At 33.6% G+C, this 22,026-nt stretch overlaps 1 protein-coding gene across 1 annotated transcript in view; it reads right to left on the bottom strand.

Annotated features, from left to right (window-relative positions):
• LOC107136100 (multidrug resistance-associated protein 1-like) overlaps positions 1–22,026 on the bottom strand; it is a 93,454-nt gene that overhangs the window by 53,176 nt on the left and 18,252 nt on the right. The window contains exons 5-9 of the mRNA XM_048803516.1: positions 17,341–17,518; positions 9,616–9,870; positions 5,851–5,916; positions 2,098–2,235; positions 1,050–1,196 (exon numbers count right to left, since the gene is read on the bottom strand). Coding sequence (XP_048659473.1) covers positions 1,050–1,196; positions 2,098–2,235; positions 5,851–5,916; positions 9,616–9,870; positions 17,341–17,518 — 784 coding nt within the window. The remainder of the gene's footprint in view (positions 1–1,049; positions 1,197–2,097; positions 2,236–5,850; positions 5,917–9,615; positions 9,871–17,340; positions 17,519–22,026) is intronic.

Here is a 22,026-nt window from a genome sequence, read left to right as displayed (position 1 = left end):
AATGGAAGGAGACCCTCAGGGTTATACAGTGGAGGAGGTAGAGAGAGAGGAGGGGAGGGGAGGGGAGAGGTGGGGAGGGGGGAGGGTGGAGGATGGGAAAGGCAGGGGAGCACAACAGACACTAGGATGGCAATTTGTAAATCAATGGATGTGTAACTGATGTGATTCTGCAATCTGTGTATGGGGTGAAGGTGGGAGTTCATAACCCACTTGAATCAAAGTGTGGAATATGATATGTCAAGAAATTTGTAATGTTTTGAACAACCCACAATAAAAAATTTAAAAAAAAAAAAAGAAAAAAAAAAGAATGACTTAATTGGTATTTACTATTCATTTGTTATTCTTCATTCAAAAAAAATAATAAAATAAAACAAAAGCAAAATTCTTAGAATAAAGAGCTGATTGTAAGAAACAAAGACCCACTTTATGGACCCAAACTTGAGGAAATGGTTCCAATGGAAGATGCCTGAAGAATCCAAGCACAATTTTAACTGAGTGAATCTCAGGGGGAAAAGAAGGATACAGGAACTCACTTTTTTGAATGCCCCATGGCTTTTGCAGTTTTTACTCATTGTAGTAGGTAAATAGCCTAAAAAAAAAACAAAACCTAAAAGCATGCTGAGCCAGCTCTCAGTTTGTTTGTTTGTTTGTTTTAATCAGACTGGTGTTATCACTGCACTTTCTCACTGCTTGTCCTCCTTATTCAGTAGTGATGACATGTTGCTGAACCCAGGGGAAACCTTCAGATCTGGGTTCATACAAAGCACCTGATTATAAACCTTCAGTTATAACCAAGTGAACTCTGTGATGACATAGGAGCCAAGTAAAAGAAATCAACACCTAACAATGAAAATAACATAACATGTTGAAATATTTAAAAGTCACAATGTTCTCTACCACTAATTAAATCAGGAAAACAAATTTTGAATGCAGTGTTAAATAACCACAAAAAGGGAAAAATATGATAAAAAATGACAAAAAAATAAAATGTACAAAATCATTGATTTAATAGAGAAATGATTCTTAGTTTAAGGATACTCTGAATGTACCTGAACCACAGCTGAGATCACTGTTGGTAAATCAAAAAGAGGAATCCTCAGAATATTAAACAAAGACATAGATGTGAATGCTTTAGTGGCTGTTAAAATGTTTCCTTCATCCAGTGAGAAATATACACCAAAAGTGGCCAGAGACACCTAAAATTAGATACATAATTTAAAAATATATTTATTGCTTGCAACCTAATAAGTTATACAGTCTTAAAAATTAGGGAAGAAAATTTCAATACTTTTCCCTTTGCTATTAACTGAAGAATATCAACTATGATACCCATCTGTTTTTTTGAATTAAAAAGTATTTTAAATTATCAACATGGGAGACATATAGAATTTCCCTGATTCTCATCACTACCTAGAGTACTCATTTTGATTAAAGTTAAAGTCCAGTTGAACATGGTTTGTTTGTTCTTTGTTTTCTTGCCCTTTGATTCATTTCCCAAGGCAATTTATACTCTAGTTTAAATAGCATGAGATATCTGATGATTAAATGATGTGAAACAAAGAAAATACTTCACTTTATATCAATTCACTTCTGAAGACTAATTCTACAAGTTTGACGTTTTCAAACTACTATAGACTTTCATTTTCCCTTGTGAAATGAGAAAAATAATTCATATTATTGTGAGAATAAAAAAAAGGCAACATATATAACTTGGCTTGTTCATAGGAAAAATACTCATTCCCTTCCTAGCTCCATATACTGTACCTTTGGTTGCTGCTTAAAAGGAATTAATCATGCCAAATGGAACTTTAGAGCTGTAATGAAGCTCTGAAGAGAAGATTTTTTTTTTAAGAATTAGAAAGGCATATGTTCAATGTGAGAAATTTCAAAGGAACAAAATGTGTAAAAAATACGAACCAATAGGAACACATTTTCTTTGAGCTGTTTGTTCTCTAATCTCCCAAAATTAATGATTAAAATTATTAAAATTTTTAATTTAAACATAAAATTTTACTTTAAATGTTTTAATTTCAGGCAATTTGGAAGCAAACCTACAAAGTTAAATTAAAAATCAAAAGAGGAAATATATACACTTACCAAAAATGGAATGCAAGTTAACATCAGCATAGAACATACAGAAAGATATGTAGATGATTTTTGAAACTCCAATTCCTGATCTCGAATTTTAATAATCTTATTTTTATAGGCAGGTTCCCATGCATAAAGTTTGAGAATCTGTAAAGAAGTCAGACAATGAATATTTGACAACTAATATTATAGAAGAAAAGACTGCATGCATACAAATGCACACTACACACACACACACACACACACACAACACAACTGAGGGTAAAAGTAAAAAAAAATGCTCCTATTTTTGACTGAATAAAAAGATTTCCTTGAATTATGTGGCCTTAAAGAGGGGGTCTGGGGGACAGGGTCACAATCAGCCTTATCTTTCTTTTATGCACCAGCAACTTATTTCTGAGCCAGTTCTGATGAAATCCCAGCTCTATGAATGAACTCCATAGCAGTTTCTGTCTCACTCAATTCTGTCACTATTCCTGCTGGTCCAATTCTCACTTCTTCATAGCCAGCCAATTTTTTTCTGGTGTCCCAATTTCTTTAAGACTGATGTCTTGGAACTTAAAGCCATTCTCTAAAAAATGATTGATATTTTCCCATTGTAAACTACTTCCTAAGACAGAAAATGTGGGGAAGCAGGATCATATACTGACTCACTGTACACATTTTAAAGTGAGAGACCTACGTTCAAATTCCAGTTCTCTTTGAGATGCTTTATTTTGTGTCTATTTGACTGGACTATGATGCCTAATTGTTTGATTCAATGCTAGACAGGATATTGTTACAAATACATTTTCATATATGATTAAGATCTAAATCAGTAACTTTGAGTAAATGAGATTAATTTCTAGATTATGGGTGAACCTCATTCAATCAATTGAAGGCCTTAAGGAAAAAGATTGAGGTCATCCAAGGAGGAAAAAATTGTGCATTCTCACTGCCTACGACCCAATACTAACTGCCAGCCTGTTCTACAGATTTCAGACTCACCAGCCCCCACCATCATGAGTCAAATTCTTAATTTTATTTTTTGTAGCTCTAGGAATTAAAGCCAGGGACTTCACACATACTAGGGAAGCACTCTAAAACTAAGCTGCATTCCCAATGCCTCATGAGCCAGTTTGTTAAATTCGCTTTTCCTCTTTCTCTCTCTCCCTTTCCCTTCCCTTCCCTTCCCTTTGCTCTCTCTCTAAATACACACACACACACACACACACACACACACTCACACACACACGTGTTCTCTATTTTCCTTTTGCTTCTATTTCACTGGAGAACCCTGAAACACTCTCATTTGTTCTGTAAACTTAGACATGACACTTAACTGACCAGTGTCTTTGTTGTGTAATTTGTAAATTGGGCATAAGAAATATTTTACTCAAGGTTTATAGGAATTACATGAGGAAATGGAAATAAACTTAGCAGCACTTGGCACATAGAAGATGTTTAGTAAATGGCAGCTCTTCTTAGATTATCAGAGAGAGGCTTTATGGCACCTGTTATCCGACCCCATGGAATCCAACTGCTCACAATTTTAGACCATACTACTTGATTGCTATTGGGACTTCCACTAATTTTCATGTTTATTTCCTGCTGTGGATGCTACTTCAAGTCTTGAATTTTGCTCATATCTTGGAGAAATGTTCATCTATTTTACCTACACTGTACTAATTCTACTGTTAATGCAAATATCCCTTTGTGAATATAAATATTAACACCTGTGAACAAATGCTGGTATACTTTTTCTTTGGATGCAAAGACTATCAATCAATGTACTGAGAATTGCATTCAGATCATATCACTTTACAGTATGTGATCTTATTAAAAATGTTAGTTAAATTTCAGAGATACTTAAGGCTTCTCTTAATTTCAGCCAAGTAGGTAAATATCACTCCCTCTTCAAGGTATATTCAATCTAACAATTTCTTTCACCTTGGTAATTTACCATTTTGTGTAAGTTCTCCACAGAACGCTACAGCAGATCACTTACTGATTCTAAGGTGAATCTACATGTACATATAATGGATATATACTGTGCACATAAAAATAGAAAATAGGTATTCCAAGGATTCTTCATCAAGATGCAAAGCACAGCACACACAAAGCAACAATAGACAAATGAGATTACATCAAACTAAAAAGCTTCTGTGCAGCAAAGTGAACAATCAACAGAGTAAAGAGAAGCTACAGAACGGGAGAAAGTATTTGAAAATTAAACATCAGTAACTGGTGGGGAGAATGGAGAGAAAGGGAACTCTTGCACACTGCTGGGAATATAAATTTGAATAGTTATTACGGAAAACAGTATGGAAGTTTCTGAAAAAATTGAAAATAGAACTACCATATGATCCAGCAATTCCATTACTGGGTATATATCCAAAGGAAATGAAATCAGTATGTCAAAGAGACATCTGCATTCCCATGCTCATTGCAGCATTAGTTATAATAGCTAAGAAGTGGAAAAAGACCTATCTACCCAACTACTGATGAATAGGTTTTAAAATGTGGTACATATACACAATAGAATACTACTCAGTCATAAAAAGAATGAAATTCTGTTATTTGTGACAACATGAATGGAATTGAAGATCATTATGTTAAATGAAAAAAGTCAGGCATAGAAAAACTAGTGCCTTCTGATCTTACTCATATGCGGAATCTTTTAAAAAGTTGGTTTCATGGAAGTTGAGAGTAGAATGATGGTTACCAGAGCCTGGGGTGAGTAGCAGGGAGAGAGGGATGGGGAAAGGTTGACCGTGGCTACTATGTTACACTTAGATGGGAACAATAAGTTGAAGTATGCTATCCCACAATAGGATGACTATAGACAACAATTGTGTACTTCCATCTTTCAAAAACCTAGGAAAAAAAGATTTTGCATGTTATTACTAAAAAAAGTATCAATATTTAAGCATTGAGATATATATGTTTTACCTGACTTATATAGTATATGATGTATACATGTATCAAAACATCACATGGTACTGTATTAAATACATATAAATTTATGTGTTTATGTGTCAGCCAAAAAATAAATTTAATTTAAAATTTTAAAACTAGATGTATTACAGAGGGACTCCCATATGTGATTATTAAGGCCAGAAAGAAATTCCATATTGGCTTTGCAAATTTTGTCTTTTAGAGAATTCTGTAAAGCATAACCTATGTCATAATAAATTAAAATGTTGTGTGTATGTGTGCATGTGTTCATTAAAATTCTATAAAAATGATAGGGTTGGGGGTGTAGTTCAGTGGTAGAGCACTTGACTTGCATGTGTGAGGCACTGAGTTCTATCCTCAGCACCACATAAAAATAAATAAATAACGATATTATGTCCATCTACAAGTATATATATATATATATATATATATACTTTATAAAAAATAAATGAAACCTTATGAACTTAAATAACTTCATAAGGATTCACTCATTATTTTGTGAAGAAAATGTTGGTGGCATGAGTGATATAGCTTGTTTCAACCCTTTTTTTCACATAATTCTTTAAAATAAGTAATATTCTGTATCTTATAATACTTACATTTAGTTGTTGAGAAACAAAAATACCTGCATATTATTTGACTCTTCATTTTAATGCTATTTTAGCACAAATATTTCCATGTACCTCAAATCTGAAATCTACTCCAAGTACTTACACACATATGTCAAAACTGTGAGACACAGAGAACATTACAAACTTTATTTATCAGTTAGCATGTTGGTATATCATAAATAGTCAAACTGAATGTAAATCTTGTTTATATTACCTTAATTCCATGTAAGATTTCCTTGAGTAGTTTTATCTGTGTATCTTTGTTCTTTGTTTGGTTTTTCTGTTTAATGGAAAAAAATCATACAGGAAAAAGGTTGTTTAAACTTTTGCTGATATGGCCACAGCTATTTTAAAAATACATTCTATTTCCTGTGTTTTATATAAATTTTATTTGAGAAAAGCATCTTACCAATACTTGAACAACATTCTTCTATTGCTAATGTTAGAAGATAGTTATAAATAGGTAAACTATATGCAGTCACTAATAGAATAAAAGCAGAATAAAATTGTAGAAAAAAATTATTTAAATGTGAGTAATTCAGAATTTAATAATGAAGTAACACCTGCATTGTATTAAAAATGGAATAAATTTCCCAAAACTCTATCAAATCAAAAGTTCCAGAAATAAAAGCAAAACTCTCTATAAGTTTGAGAAGTTTTGGGAGAATTTGAGTACTTACAATGCATATTTTCAAATATGCGCTGTTTATTTTTTTAAATACTATGTATAATTATTTGAATATTGTATACTTCTTCAAATATGTAATGATTAAAATAACTTATATTTATTATTGTTTGGGAACCAAGATTCAAAAAAAATTTTTCTTCATCTTGAAATGGGATACTATAAACAACTCTAATGTCAACTTTGATCATATAAACAACTTCTTAACTTGAACAATAATTATTAACCCAATAGCTAACATTGTACCTTCAAACCATTTGAATGTATTTCATATTATGGTTTAAATCATGAGTTGGAATCAATCTTTCTATCTTTGTTTTCCTAGCTCTAGTTTATACCTGCTTTTCTTACCCTCTACTCATCCTTTTATGTTATCTGCTACTACCTCAAATAACACCCATTATCTATTTCTCCCTTTGGACATTGATATAAATTCTCTTTTTATAGTTTTTTCTTCTCTCTGTCTCTTCTTTTCTCTCTCCCATTTGCCGGATAATTCTTCCTCCTCCCTTTTAGCCCTAACTTAAGGTTTTAGTAAGTTACTAAATTTAAAAAATTATTTTTTGACCTGTTCCAGAATTTATATAAACCTATAAAATAGGTTTATACCTGAATTTGGGGAACTGCAGGAAACAATTGCAATGAGTTTTTTTGTTTGTTTGTTTCTTATGAAGTTGAATAGAATGAGGCTTGGCTCAGAAGTGATTACAGTAAATAGGACTCAGTGGAATCTCTTAAAGTGGTACTGATATTGGTATCATCAGAGGTCACACATTGACTTAAAATATTGTAATCTGAATATTTATCCAACCCAGGGCTCTTGAGAAAAAGAAGCTCACAAAGTAGTCCTTCACTTAAAAGAAGTCAGAACTATACTGATAGATGAGTAGACATATAAACAATATGAAAAACCAAGGGGGAAAAACATCCCAAATAGTCCATAATGCTTTAACAGCAGACTTCATTGACACCATAGTGGAAAATATGCCAGAGAAGTACTTTAGAAAGTTCATAGTTAAGCTGTTGTATGAACTAAAAGAAGATGTAAGGAATAAAATCAGAGAGAAATTATAGGAAGTGAAAGATCACTCAAATAAAGAGGTAGAGATTCTTAAAAAAGAACCAAACAAAAATCCTCAAAATGAAGTAATCAATAAATCAAATTAAAAATCCAATGGAAAGCATCACCAATAGATTAAACTACTTTGAAGATAGGTTTTCAGACCTCAAGGACAGAGTATATAGCTGAAGTCTCTGAAATACAAACTAGAAAATGTGGTATATATGCACAATGGAGTATTACTCAGCCATAAAGAAAAATGAATTTATGGCATTTGCCAGTCAATGGATGGAACTGGAGACTATTATGCTAAGTGAAATGAGCCATTCCCCAAAAGTCAAAGGTTGAATATGTCCTCTGATATCCAGAAGCTAATTCAAAATAAGGTGGGGGGGCATGTAAAAAAAAGAAGAAAGATCAATGGAGTAGACAAAGGGGAATGAAAGGAAGGGAGAAGAAATGGAGGGATGGGCTAGGGAAAGACAGTAGAATGAATCTGATCTAACATTCCTATGTACATATATGAATATAAACAGAATCTCACCATCATGCACCTCCACAAGTCACTAACTTAAAAAAAAAGTAAACTAAATCAGTATAGCAGAGTGAAGGAAACAGGAGGAGGGAGGGTAGGAGGGGAAGGGGAAGTACTGGGGATGGAATTAGAACAAACTATATTCCATGTTTTTATAATTATGTCAGAATGAATCCTATTGTCACATATAACTAAAAAGAATCAATAAAATTTTTTAAAATATAAAAAATTTGTTACATTTAAAAAAATAATTAAAATATATTATTATTATGAGCAAGCATTATTCAAAACATTGTGTTTAATACTTCAGAATTATATCCTATTTTCTAGTTTTCATCTTTATAATTAGCCATCCTTTATTTGAAAATTTTAGAAAAACAAAAAATATTCAACTTTCCATCACTTAAATTATTTAAGTAAGTAAAACATTTCCCTATCCCATATATCTAATTCTACTCTATGGGTAATAAGAGACTCTTCCTTTTTCTCTAGATAATTTTATAGTTAAACAAATAAATATGTAGTTATATATCTTCATTTACTTATTTCTATCACACACATGTGCATGAGTATATTCATGTTGTAAATACTGGAGTAGCATTATATAGACATATGTATGCATATGTATATAGTAGTCCCCAACTTTGTATCAGTGATTTCTCTTTGAGTGATTTTGATTACCAGTGGTCAACAGAGGTCTAAAGATATTAAATGGAAAATTCCAGAATGAAATAATTCATAAGCCTTAAACTCAGAGCAACATGACAAAACCTCTTGTTCTCATCCATTCTGTCCTGTTGGGATGTGAATCCTCACTTTGTCCAACATATCCAAGCTTTGTATACTACATGCCTGTTAGTCTCTTGGTAGCCTTCTCATTATCAGTTTGCCTGTCAAACACTAGCTGTGTTCATGTTCAGGTAACCTTCTTTAATGCATGGAATCATCTTTCTCTCTCATTGCAGTGTGATTTCCTTCAGCAGAGTGAACTATGCTGTTTCTCTATTCCTGTAGTACAGCATAATAGTACACACTGTCTGACACCCCATGGGTGTCAATAGACTTTCTATCAATATATGGATATTGATAGAAAGATGAAAAATTGACTGTAAGGAAAGAGTGTCAAAATTAGTTCTGTGAAAAATTTACTGTTCATTCACTCTTTGCTCATTCGAGCACGTGGGCCCTTTCTACGCTTCAGACAAACAAGAATACCCACCTCCAGCCTTTGCACTTATTGTCCCCTTCACTTGGTTTATCTTTTTCTGAGACATCCACACAGATGTCCTACCATATGTTGATATACTATGTCCTTCCTGAGAACTTTCCTCCTTCTGCATATATGGAGGTCTCTTTGCTCCTCTATCACTTTATCTTGACTATTTTTATGCATATACATCTTACTGTGTATCTATTTAATACCCACTTGATGTCTGTCTCCCCCCACAAGCCTCATGAGAGTTGGAACTTATCAGTTCCTCTCACGACTGCCCTTTCTGTGTCTAGAGTGGTGAGTGGCATAGAATAGGTGCCTCATTAATATGGGTTAAATGAATTAGTGAATGATAAATCTGAGTGGTTTCCATTGATAACCTTTACTTTTCATAATTATAGAATTAGCCAGATGACTATTGTCAACTCAAGTCAGAAAACTCAGCTTCTGTTCAGCACACATAACACGAGGCAGTGATTTTCTTACCTTCAGCTTTTTTATTCTAATGGCAACAAAAGCATTTATTGGTAATACAAGAAAAAGGACTGCCACTCCTGCTAACACTGCAGGACCCAGTTCTTGCCAAAGAAGAAAGACGGCCATCAGGATTTGGAAAGGGGCTGACCAGAGGACACTGAGGTTGGCTGTCAAGTCCATGAGTTGCTGGGCATCTGATGACATCAAGTTGATAATTTCCCCAGTGGAAAACTTTTTGTGAGAAACATTTGATAAATGTAGGGCCTGTAATATGAGAAATAAACTATTTTAGAATTCTTTAAGTTATGGAACATCTTGTTATCAAACAATGGTAAGTTTTATTTATCAGTCATTAATATATTTAAGAAAACATGACTTTTAAGTGAGGAATTATAATTTTGATTAAATACATAGTTTTGGAATCAACTGCATAATGGTAGAGAGTAACATCTGGTTCATAAGACAACTATTTTCTTTAATTACAAAACTGAAAAAGAAATCTGTTCTGAATATATTGTACTCTCTTCCATTTCGTGCCACCTCCATAAAGCTAAATGTAAATGATAAAAAATACACACATAAATCAATGAATATCTAATGAATACTGGTGAGCAGTATTATTACCGAAGTTGTGAAAAAACTAAAAAAAACATAATCCCAATTATTAAGATGATTACAATCTAGTTGGGGAACTGTATTCATATATACACATCCACATAGGCCAATTCTAAGTATAAAAGCAACTGGAAAGGGTTATGGAAACAAAGAGGTATAAGATGACTAAAAAGACTTCATGGAGCAGACACATCTTTTCTTCCAAGGCCCAATTTTTAATTTTCACCTGTGTATACTATTTAATATTTGTATATCAAATTCAATATTCCCAAGCAAATTTATTGGTACCATTTTTAAGGATTCTAGTAGAAATGCATTTATTTAATTCCCACTCACTTAAAATTTCCAGTGAGATACATAAATAACTAAAAATAATGGAAGATTTGTATTTGCACTGGAAACCAGGCAGAGGCCCATTTACATACCTAATATTTTATGAAATTTTCACTACATTGATTTAAAAGAAACAAGACTGAGAGTTGAGGCTACCAAGAATAATGGGGTACAAGAAGCAAGCAAAATACATTTTTTAGTAAGTTAATAATACAAAAGGAAAGCCCACCTGGCAGGACTCACAGTGAAACTTACCCAACATTACCTACCTTCAAGCAGAGGGATTAAATGCAAGGTGGGGTTGGGTAGGGGGCCAGAGGGACTACACAGCCCTGGGACTTTCACAAGGCTCCAGCATCCCCACACAGGCTTGGGCTCTATGACTGTCCTCTTTACTAGTCAGTAGCAAAAATATCTCCAATCCTGCACTACAAATTGGAGACATTTTTACTACTGACTATTAAAGGGAGGACTGTTGTATTCAAGATAACATGACTATTGCCACGTGAGAAGAAAACGGAAGTCATTATTTACCAGTTAAACTTCCAGTTATATTTATTCCAAATATTGCTTTTTAACTCCCCTCTAGTAAGTTACTGACTAATGTGGACAAGTAAAACAGTAGAAATCCAAGCACACTACTCATTTGAATAAGAGCATAATAATTCATAAGCTCAATCCATTGATCTTGAATAGAATCCTCCCAAAATTTACAATTATAAACAAACATAGGCTCTTTTTCTCCCTGTTTTTCTTAAATACTCACTTAGTGTTTATGAAGATATTATAAGTTTGTAGTTCAAAACAAGTAAATTATCCAAGAAATCAAATAAATGTCCTGCTACTGGGAAAAGATATTATGATAAACATAAGAAAATAGTTGACTATCTCCTTATTATCTTTGTAGAAAAAAATAGGATACCCAGCAAAAATGAGTAAGAACATGAAATTTTTCCATATCTGGAGTACAACTATCAAATTTTATAAAAACATAATGGAAGCATCCAAAGTCCAAATAGATAATACTTTAAAATGGAATTTGTAAATGTTAAAGAAGTTAAAAAACTTTCCCCAGAAATTAGAGAAATCATACTTTGAATCACAAACAACTTGTATTGATGGTGTATTTTTTCAATACTTTTGCTCATGAACTATTATTAAGTGAATCATATATTACTAAGTAAACAAGATTAAAAAATAAATATTGAAAGAAAATATATCAGTGATTATTTTTTGGAGTTAGAATAGATGCTGTTTTCTCTTTCATATTTATGTACTTTCTTCAATGAACAAAATAATCTTTAAAAATTAATTGATGAATAGTGTTCAGCTGCATTTTACATTTTCTTTATCATTTATGTCTTGTATGTCATTTAGTTTGTTTCTACATTTTGGTTATGATGAATAGTTGTCTAATGAATACAGATATAAATATGTCTTTGAGATATTGATTTTAATTCTTTAGATATATATATATATATATATATATATATATATATATATATCCAGAAGTAGGAGTCAGATTGCTGGGTGGCATGGCACCTCTTTTTTTAGGGGGGAGGGGGTAAGGGAATACCAGGGACTGAACTCAGGGGCACTCAACCATTGAACCACATCCCCACCCCTATTTTGTGTTTTATTTAGAGAAAGGGCTCACTGAGTTGCTTAGCAGCTCCATGTTGCTGAGGTTGGCTTTGAACTCCAGATCCTCCTGTCTCAGCCTCCTGAACCACTGGGGTTACAGGCACAGCTCCTTTTTAAATCTTTGGAAGAACCTCCAATTATTTTCCATAGTGCCTGCACCATTTTGCATTTCCACAACAGTGTACCAGGGTTCTGCTTTCCCCACATTTTTGCCAAATCTTGTCTGTATTTTTGCTTTTTGATATTTTGGTAGTAGTCATTTTGTCAGGTATGAAGAAAGGTATTGACATGGTTTTGATTAGTATGCTCTCATGTTAAGGAAGATAAGCATTTTAAAATACTGTTTGGGCTCTGTGTATCTTCTTAAAAAAGAAGGAAATATATGGCAACACACATGAATCTTGTGGATATTATGCAAAATGAAATAAACCAAACACAGAAAGATATGTGTTGATTCCACTTAAATACTGTATCTAAAAGAGTCACATTCATAAAATCAAAGACTGGCGTGGTGTTTACCAGAGGCAGAAGGGAGGAAAAACTGGGGAATACTTAACAAAGTTTCAGTGTAGTAAGAGGAATAAGTTATAGAGATCTGCTATGCAATATTATATAGACAGCAATGTAATAAATAAGCAAAAAAGGATGCATTTTATACTTAAAATAGGTTAAGATGATAGCATTCATATTAAATACTCTGACAAAATTAAATTAAATAATTGTTTTCAGAATATTAAAGAAAAGACTAAAGGGCACCATATAATTTAATGTTATTTGCATGGCATTTCTAACATTAGGAGAACTGATTTTTCTTTCAAGATCTTTTATTCTGACAAATAAACCTTCACATTTCTGTAAGGGACAAAATTCACAGGCCATGAAGGACAATTCAGTTACCATTTATTGCTAAATTATACAATCAAAACTGCCTTTGTGTTACAGGAAACAATTTGAAAGAATACTGCAATATGCACCACAATTACAGTAGATCGTGCAATATTTCTAGAATTGTCTGGTAGAATTTAATCTAATGAAAAAGAGAAAGTGTGATTGAGATAAAAAGAAAAGATCTCATCTTTAAAATCTAAAATAATTTGAAAATTCAGGACATTTATAAATATCCTTAAAGTCAAAATTGAAATTAGCCAACATAATATTTGTATCATAATTACTTTTTTCTTTTTTTTTAATTTTTTATTGTTGGTTATTCAAAACATTACATAGTTCTTGATACATATTTCAACCTTTGATTCAAGTGGGTTATGAGCTCCCATTTTTACCCCATATACAGATTGCAGAATCACATCAGTTACACATCCATTGATTTACATATTGCCATACTAGCGTCTGTTGTGTTCTGCTGCCTTTCCTATCCTCTACTATCCCCCCTCCCCTCCCCTCCCCTCCCCTCTTCTCTCTCTGCCCCCTCTACTGTCATTCATTTGTCCCCCTTGTATTATTTTTCCCTTTCCCCTCACTTCCTCTTGTATGTACTTTTGATAATTACTTTTTTCTAAGAAAGTTCCTCCAAGCTCCCCAAGTTTTAGGTTTCTAATCCATACACACACACACACACACACACACACACACACGAGCATAATTGTGTGGCTCATCTCAAAACTTCATTTATTCCACCTATTATTACAATAGAAGACGATCCAGATGAACTAGATAGAGTTTTAAGCTTCCCAAACCCCTCCTAACCAACTGGAAATATCTTCATTATCGATGAGTTCAATTCACTAATATTTAATTTTATCCATTTATGATAAAATTTGTTTTGCAATTTCACCTCTCCCTTTACTGTTTTTTGCTGTATTCATTGCCAAGGCCCTTCTTCAAATCTTTAACTATTGCAATAGTTCTATGGTTTTTCTTCTCTCTACCCTGTTTTGAATCTTTTTGTCTTGAGTATCCCCCTGTGGTTCAACTGCATCCTAAGTTCTTATATAATGCAAATACATTTTCACAATATAGTCATCAAGGTTCTTCAATTTTGTTTCAACAAACAATCCCTTCTTTCTGTCAATATTATCTCTCCCCATCATACTATATAGGAAAAGTGTCAACCCAAATTAACCTACTTACCATTTTCTGAGCAAGTCTTATATTTGTTTCCAACCTTTTTTCATGTTATTGCTATATAAAAGACTTTACCTCATGACATTCATCCTACTGACCTACATTTGTATATTGACCATGAAACTTTTTCTGACTTTGCTGGCTGGAAGCCATACATATCATGCAAAGCTGAAATGGGCCCATATTCCCATGATCCTCAAATGCAAGTATGAGGTATGAACTTAAAAGGGTAACCTTAGCATTTATGGGAATTTGTTCTTTTTCAGTTCCTTCATATGCCCAAAACTATGCCAGGATTCTCTTGACTCAAAGTGCAGGGTTTGGATTGTGGCTCTCTTCTTGTCCACGCTTAAATGCAATATCTCTACTTTACAGAGTGCAACTGAATTTTATCAGTTTTATTTGTATTTTATAACTTCTATAAATAAAGTAAGATAAAAACTTTAAGCTACACAGGGAGACATTCTAAATATTTTACTTTCCAAAATGGTAGCCACTAGCCAGGTATGGTTAGCAAATTTAAAGTTAAATTAATTAAAATTAAAAATTCACTTCCTTATATATACCAGTCACTTTCAAATCTTCGATATCCATATGTGACTAGTAGCTACCACATTGCACAGTGTAAATGTAGGACAATTTTAGAAACACAGAAATTTCTATTGGATGGTGCTTAATGAAGGAATATACCCAGAGTGCCCACACTAAGCCCAGGACTAATTGACGCTGCTTTTGAGTCATGTCTTTTTCTGAGTCTTTATGAATTCTCATGGAACCTGCACCTATAAACCAAAGAATAAAAAAAAAAAATCTGAGTTCAGAGACCCATAGATTCTTAAAATGACCAATGTAAGGAGACTCATGTTCTTCACTGAGAACCTAAAAATAATATTCCCTGAACTATATTTCAAACAAAGAATAGTTATGTGAATGACACAGAACAAGTGAGTCCTGCCAACTCCACTTTTTGTCAAGCAAAGGATCTGAGACCAGCTTTACTCAACTCTATTAACAAGATCCTAATGAAACAGATCCAGTTTCAAGTTAATATAGGTCATCTGGGGTCTGCTAGGACAGTCACTTGAAGATATCTAAATATGAAATAAATCACAATCCCAAAACCTGTAAAGAAGAAAGGAAATTTATCTATTCCAATTAACCCCAAGGAGAGAGATTTGTGTTTCCTACCAAACTTAGTCACTACAGAGAATCTCCTGAAGAGGTATGATGTACTACTTGGATCCTTCAGTGATCTTTATTCTTTAACAGTCTCATAGGAGCCATAAGGGATTTCCCTTGGAGTCACTGTTCCCACTTACTTCCACAGACTTTCTGTCCTTGAAATGGACTCATCTAGGATACTTGATTTCCCTTTTTATTTTGGACACTTTGCTTTAATTTCTACTACACTCCCCCTCAATTAAAGACTATTTTTTAGAGAAATGTTAGGTTCATAGCAAAACTGAGAAGAAGGTAGTTCTGATAGAGTGCCTCTCCCCACACAGGCATGGGCTTTCCTATTATCAACATTTCTGGAGTAGGACATGAGGTGTGAATGATGAACACACACTGACACATCATTATCACCAAAGCCCCTGGTTTACATTCAGTTTCAATCTTGTGTTGTGCATGCTATGGGCTAGGACAAATGTGTGACACAGTCACCAGTATAATGTCATAAAGAGTAGCTTCATTGCCTAAAACTTTTCTGCTTATAAATCCACCCTCTTTTGCTTCTGCTCTTTCAGGGCAGTTGATACTTTTATGCTTGTAAATCTACTCACAACCCACATCCAAATACTAAGGCTTTAGTCACTGAATAAAATCCTGTTCAGTAGAGACTGTACATCAAAAGACAAGTGGCAGCATTTAAACAGATCCCTAGATTCTTTTGTACTCTCCTGCATGTTGAATTCCTCTGGAATTATGATAGGACAGTCTCTCTGACCCCAGTTTTAGGATGAGCTATATAGCTCTGCTACAAGTTTATTTAACATTTATTGACTCAATGGGTCCTGGGTTATTCTAGGATGTCTAAAATCACTCTATGTCCCCATTTGACCCAACAGGATGAAATAGTCTATAATGCCTCTTGCTCAGCTCAATCTAAATTCTAATGTTTCCTTCTACTTACACAAGTTCTATAGGTCTCTAAAAGACTCTTTCAAGACTCTATGTGAAAATTTCCTTAACTATATACAACCCTTGTAGATTTTCTGCTTACTTGATCTATTTAGTTCCACATACTATGTATGCTAACATTTCTTTCCAATTTCTTGAAGGCTTCTTTGTTCATTCATTTATTCATTCATTTACTGAGCCATCCAGCATTTATAAAAATATTAAAAAATCATATCTTAGATGATAAGGACACAACAGGCAGATGCATTTCTGTTCCGGATCTTGAAGCACCCAGAATTTACAGGAGGAGCACAAAGAAAGAACAAAACACAACCGCTGATTGAATAAATGTCTGATAACTAGGGGAGGGAGGAAACTATTTGTTGATAATTATGATATAAATAAAAGGCTCTGTATAGAAATGAGTTGGTGTTTAAAACAGTATTTTATGAAAAGGACAAATCAAACTTTAAATCTGAGGGATGGAACTTAGGATCAAAGAGAAGGAAACAATTATTGCACAAAGCAGGATAGATTTGTTGCATAAACAATTGAGCAGTGGAATCAGACAAAAGTAGAAAGAATGTGAAAAGAAGAAATTTTATCAATGCTCAAATATACAATCAGGAAAACATTCAATTACATTTGCTTTTGAAGGAGGAGTTAAGTGACATAACAGTAGACAAAGAAACCATTTAGTTTCCCAGTTGAAGGCTGTCTAGAAGTTTTAGGGACAATAGGGAGAGGGAGAGAATCCCCTAGGGAAATTAATGCAACCAGATTCATGAGTCAGTTCTGTATTGGAGTAAAACAAATGTTCATGTAAAGGACACCTTAAGCACTTTTTAATATATTCCATTACTTTCCCAAGTTCCATTATTTTAAAGCATAACAAGAGAGCAATCCACTTAAAATTGGGAAATCCTTGAATATTTTTACCTTTTTGTAGATCAGTCCAGTTACAGCTGTTTTTATTTTTGCTGAGGTGAGCAAGCTAAAACGTTGATACTGCTGAAGGATCAAGGTTTGGGAAAAGGCTACAGCAAAAAGTGCAACTGCATAACCATAGCCAGTCCAGCTGGAATCTGGGCTGTGTTCACAGAAAATGATCATTTGCCTGGATGTCATAAAAATTGAGAAAAGGGAAGAAATGTTAAATACCTGAAGTAGTTAAATGCTTGTGAGAGTTAGGTATTGTTAACACCACACACACACACACACACACACACACACACACACAAACACACAAACACACACATACACCTGTATGTTCTTCTGTACCTGCTCAATTTGGTGTCCTTCTCTTTCTTTGTTTTTTAAACTTGTGCATTAGATGACAAAGTAAATAAAATCATCAATTACTATCACAGGCTGGTGGACATGAGGTTATTTTCTGGTTTTCATATGATAATGTCATCAAATAATTAACTCTTCTAATATGACTTCATCAGAATGTTGAAACAGATACATTAGAAAGCAAACTTTTTTTTTTCTTCAAAATGATGCATTTTGCCAAATGTAGGAAAACACGAAAATTAGAACTCAAGAAGTGGTATTTTAGGATGAAACACAGATGTCTTATTTATTTGTTTATTTATTTTTGGTAATGGGGATAGAACCCAGAGTCCCTTTACTACTGAGCAACATCCCTATTTCTTTTTATTTTGAGATAGGGTCTCAAACTTGTGATCCTTCTTCCTCAGCCTCCTGATTTTCCAGAACCACAGGCATGCACCACCATGCCCAGCCACAGACACCTGTATTAAAGACTTGGTTTATGTCTCACCTTTTATTGTTACTTTTATCCATATCCAGTTTCTCTCTTCTCTACATTTTCTCACTTTCTCAAGTTTGATTGTGACCAAAACTTAGTCATGATCATTACTGCCAAGGAGATGGTGAAACAGTGGGGACGGTTCTAATCGTAACTATCTTGTAACTATCTCGATTGGCTTTTGTCTTTCATTTGTAAATATTAATTAAGACACAGAGTGCCTTATGTCCACTGTTGATAACATTTACATGTGGTCTTACCCTGTTTCATAGCATCTACATGACTGAAGATAATAACTTTAAAAGACTACATATATTCCATATAACTGTGAAAACAACTTGGGCGTATAGAATGAGATAGTATAAATTAGTACATCATTTATTTTGCAGACCCTCAGTTCTTGGTTTATTTAAGTGGTCCCTTCTAATTCATAGGTAAAATGCATAAGATTAGAAGTTGCATAAATATATTTTTTTCATTGTGAACTCTGAAGATACAAAAATGATCCTTATCATCCAATAGCTATCTTGAGTGAATTTGTAAGTTATATAACCAGAAAAATAAAGCATATGTAATTAGGTAAGATCATATCTAAATATTTCTAAAAGAATAATGAACTTAAAAATTCACTCTTTATATAGCTTAACAATTAAGGTGGTAGATAAAAATAAATTTCTAAGAGTTGATCTCTTATATTGACAGTTTGAACTGCTAGTGGATGTATTGCTCAAATTGCTTTATAAACAAGGACTTCAAATATTAACATTATTAAAATCAGCTTTTAGAATAATATATATGTATATATGTGTATGTGTGTCTCTAAAACTAATATTAAAACTTCTTGAAAATTATTTGTAATGTTTTGAACAACCCACAATAAAAAATAAAAAAAAAAAAAAGAAAAGCACTGGATCTATGTATCAATATGAATAGATGATAAAAACATACTGTTGAGTGAATAAAAGCAAATTTCTGAACAAAAAAAAATAAAAAAAAAAATAAAAGCAACCTCATCAATATTTTATTTGATACTCTGAGCAAAGGTCACAGATTACTGATGGATTATAAATAGTGAAAGCTGTGTCTGGCCTCGGATGTTATACCGTTTTTCTTGCCTCGATATTATTATATAGCTGTCCACTCATGTGATCAGCCTTTTTATCAAAATATTTTCTCTGTTAGTTTTTTGTAACCAAAATTCTGTTTCCCCTTTGAAGGATATCATCTTTGTTATTAGCCCTTGCAAGTAAAGAGGACTGTTTCTGGGTTAGAAGTGGGTGGGAGTTGTTGGCATTATTTTAGACCAGTTGGAAATTGTGTTGGAAATTGTTTTCTACCAAGGACCAGGTAGTAAATATTTAGACTTTGCAGGCAAAAAAAAAAAAGAAAATTATTTGGGGCATTATATATTCTCAGTGACATTATTAAATTATTCCATTTCCCAGAGGGACATACTAATAATGGGAGTTTCTTAACTGATCTCTTAACTGAATTTCTTAACTGATCTCTATTGGGTGCCATCTACTAGAACAATAAATTATTTTTGTAAAGGCAATTTAACAAAATGCCATTTGGGTCTCTGAATAAGATTCCCTGAAAGAAGAGCTCTAGTATTCCTATTATAAACATAGCTCTCATTAACCTTTTAATTTTTTCATAAAAATAAAACAACTAAATGTTTATCACCAGGTACCACACAGATTCTACACATTAATTATGAAATATTAAAAATATTCTGTGCTCTAGATATGGTAAAATCCATAAAACTATTTGTGATATTAGATATAAACATTCATTTTATGTTTGGCTATGTTAGAATAAATTCCATAAAGAGAAAATACAATAATCCAAAAAGAAAAACATCTCTTCTACTAGCAAATTAACAAAAGCATTATTTTATATGCTTGGTCACACATATGTGTCATAATCATATGACAGAGTGCCCTCATCTTTAAAAATAGTCCTCTCCATAACTTTTTCTTATCAACAGAAAAAAATATATATATATCTCAAAACTAGCTCACAAATTCAGCTCTGCTGAGTCTAAATCATATTCATGCAAACTCATAAAAACTCATTCTTTCTGATAACTGAGTTGCTTCTCAGTGTAGAAATTTTAAGGTTATTCAGTTACTGTAGAATGAGAATCTCTGGGAAAAGTGTAACTAACTTTGCTGATGTCCATTTATTCAGTATGCAATTCAGGAAATGTGTTGGGGCTCTATGTGCCAGGTTTATGGCAGTGGCTGAGGAGTGAATAACACCTGGAGGAGCCTGTTGTCTAGGCAGGGACAAAGGCTGACTCATTTCAATGCAATATTAAAATTTCTGCTTTGCAAGTGTGGTCAAGTACGTGTGTTGCAAGAATGTGTCACAAAATTAGAACATTCTCTATCTCACAGGCCTTCTTTCATAGTACAAATTTTGGGAGAATACAGAGACACTGGCATGCTATAACACATTATTATTTTAGGAGAGACTGTGGCCATAGTGAGATTCTCTAATGACTTTCTTGAGCAGAAGTTATTGGTAAATGGGAAGAAAGAGATGGATAACTGGCCATTCCCAGCCATCTTAGCCCAGGTGTCTGAGTTAAGAAGGTAGGCAGCTATCTGGGACATTCCAGTACCAGCAAAGAGGGAGAAGAGACAAGGTCACCCAGCCAACACCCAGAACCAGGACACCAGACATAACATCTCCATTTGTCCAGCTGTTCAAGACACTGAGCTGTGAAGTAGAGAAAAGCTATACTTGCCTGAAGTTCTGACCCTCCAAATTATTAGATTAATGAAACTTCTGTGTTATGCCATTAAGTTTTGACATGGCTGATTTTGCCACATTAGATAACCAAAGCAGGGCAGGAGAGGAAGAAGATGGTGCTAAATGCCTGTGATAAGTAGCTTTCTCTTCACACACAAGGAAACTGTAGGATCACTCTTGGCATATACTGAGGTAGGAACAAAGACAGTGGAAGGAAGACATCTTTTATTGTGTCTGGGGGTGAGTGGTTTAATCCAGGGTACATTTGGTTTATATTTCTAAATAAAAGGAAGTGAATCAGAGAATTTTAGGGGGATACCATAGGAACAGTTTTCTGACAGCAATGCACACCTTCTTCTTGGGCTTCCTGAAGCCATTCTTTCTTTCTTTTATTTATATTTTTTATTTCTTCATTTTTTATTGGTGTGTTACAGTTGTACATATTGATGGGATTCGCTGTTACATATGTGTACATGCACACAATTTTGACACCATTCTTTCTTGGTTCTCTACTTTCTACACTAGTCATTCCTTCTCAATATCCTCTGATAGATTTCTTCATCTTCACCAACTCTACGCATTGGAATAGCTGATGGCTTTGTCCATGGACATCTTTACTTCTTGACACGTATGCTAACATAGCCTCATCCAGAAGAGTGGCTGGACCCCCACCCCAGTCCAATTCAGAATAATCCCAGTTTAATCACTGGTGCCTCCACCTTTCTCTATTCCAGACTTGTATAGAGAGTTGCTTACTCAACCTTTTAATCTAAATTGCTGTGTCAGGAATACCCAAGACCATTCAATGATTCATTAGGAGAACTTACAGCGCTTGGCATACAGTCATAAACACAGCTGATTTATTATGGTGAAAGAATACAAAGCAAAATCAGCAATGAGAAAAAATGTGCATGAGTTGAAGTCCAGGGGGAAACAGGCACAAGCTTCCAAAGTTCCTTTTTCTCTTTCAGCAAAATCACAAAGAACACACTTAATTCCCCCAGCAACTAGTGACTGGTGTGAAATATTTTCTACCAGGCAAATTTGGTGGAAAACCAGTATGTAGGGTGGTTGGCCCAATATTTTTCCTT

The sequence above is a fragment of the Marmota marmota genome, unplaced genomic scaffold, assembly GCF_001458135.2.
Source record: "Marmota marmota marmota unplaced genomic scaffold, marMar, whole genome shotgun sequence".
NCBI lineage: Eukaryota > Metazoa > Chordata > Mammalia > Rodentia > Sciuridae > Marmota > Marmota marmota.
This window is presented reverse-complemented; position numbering and strand designations above follow the sequence as displayed.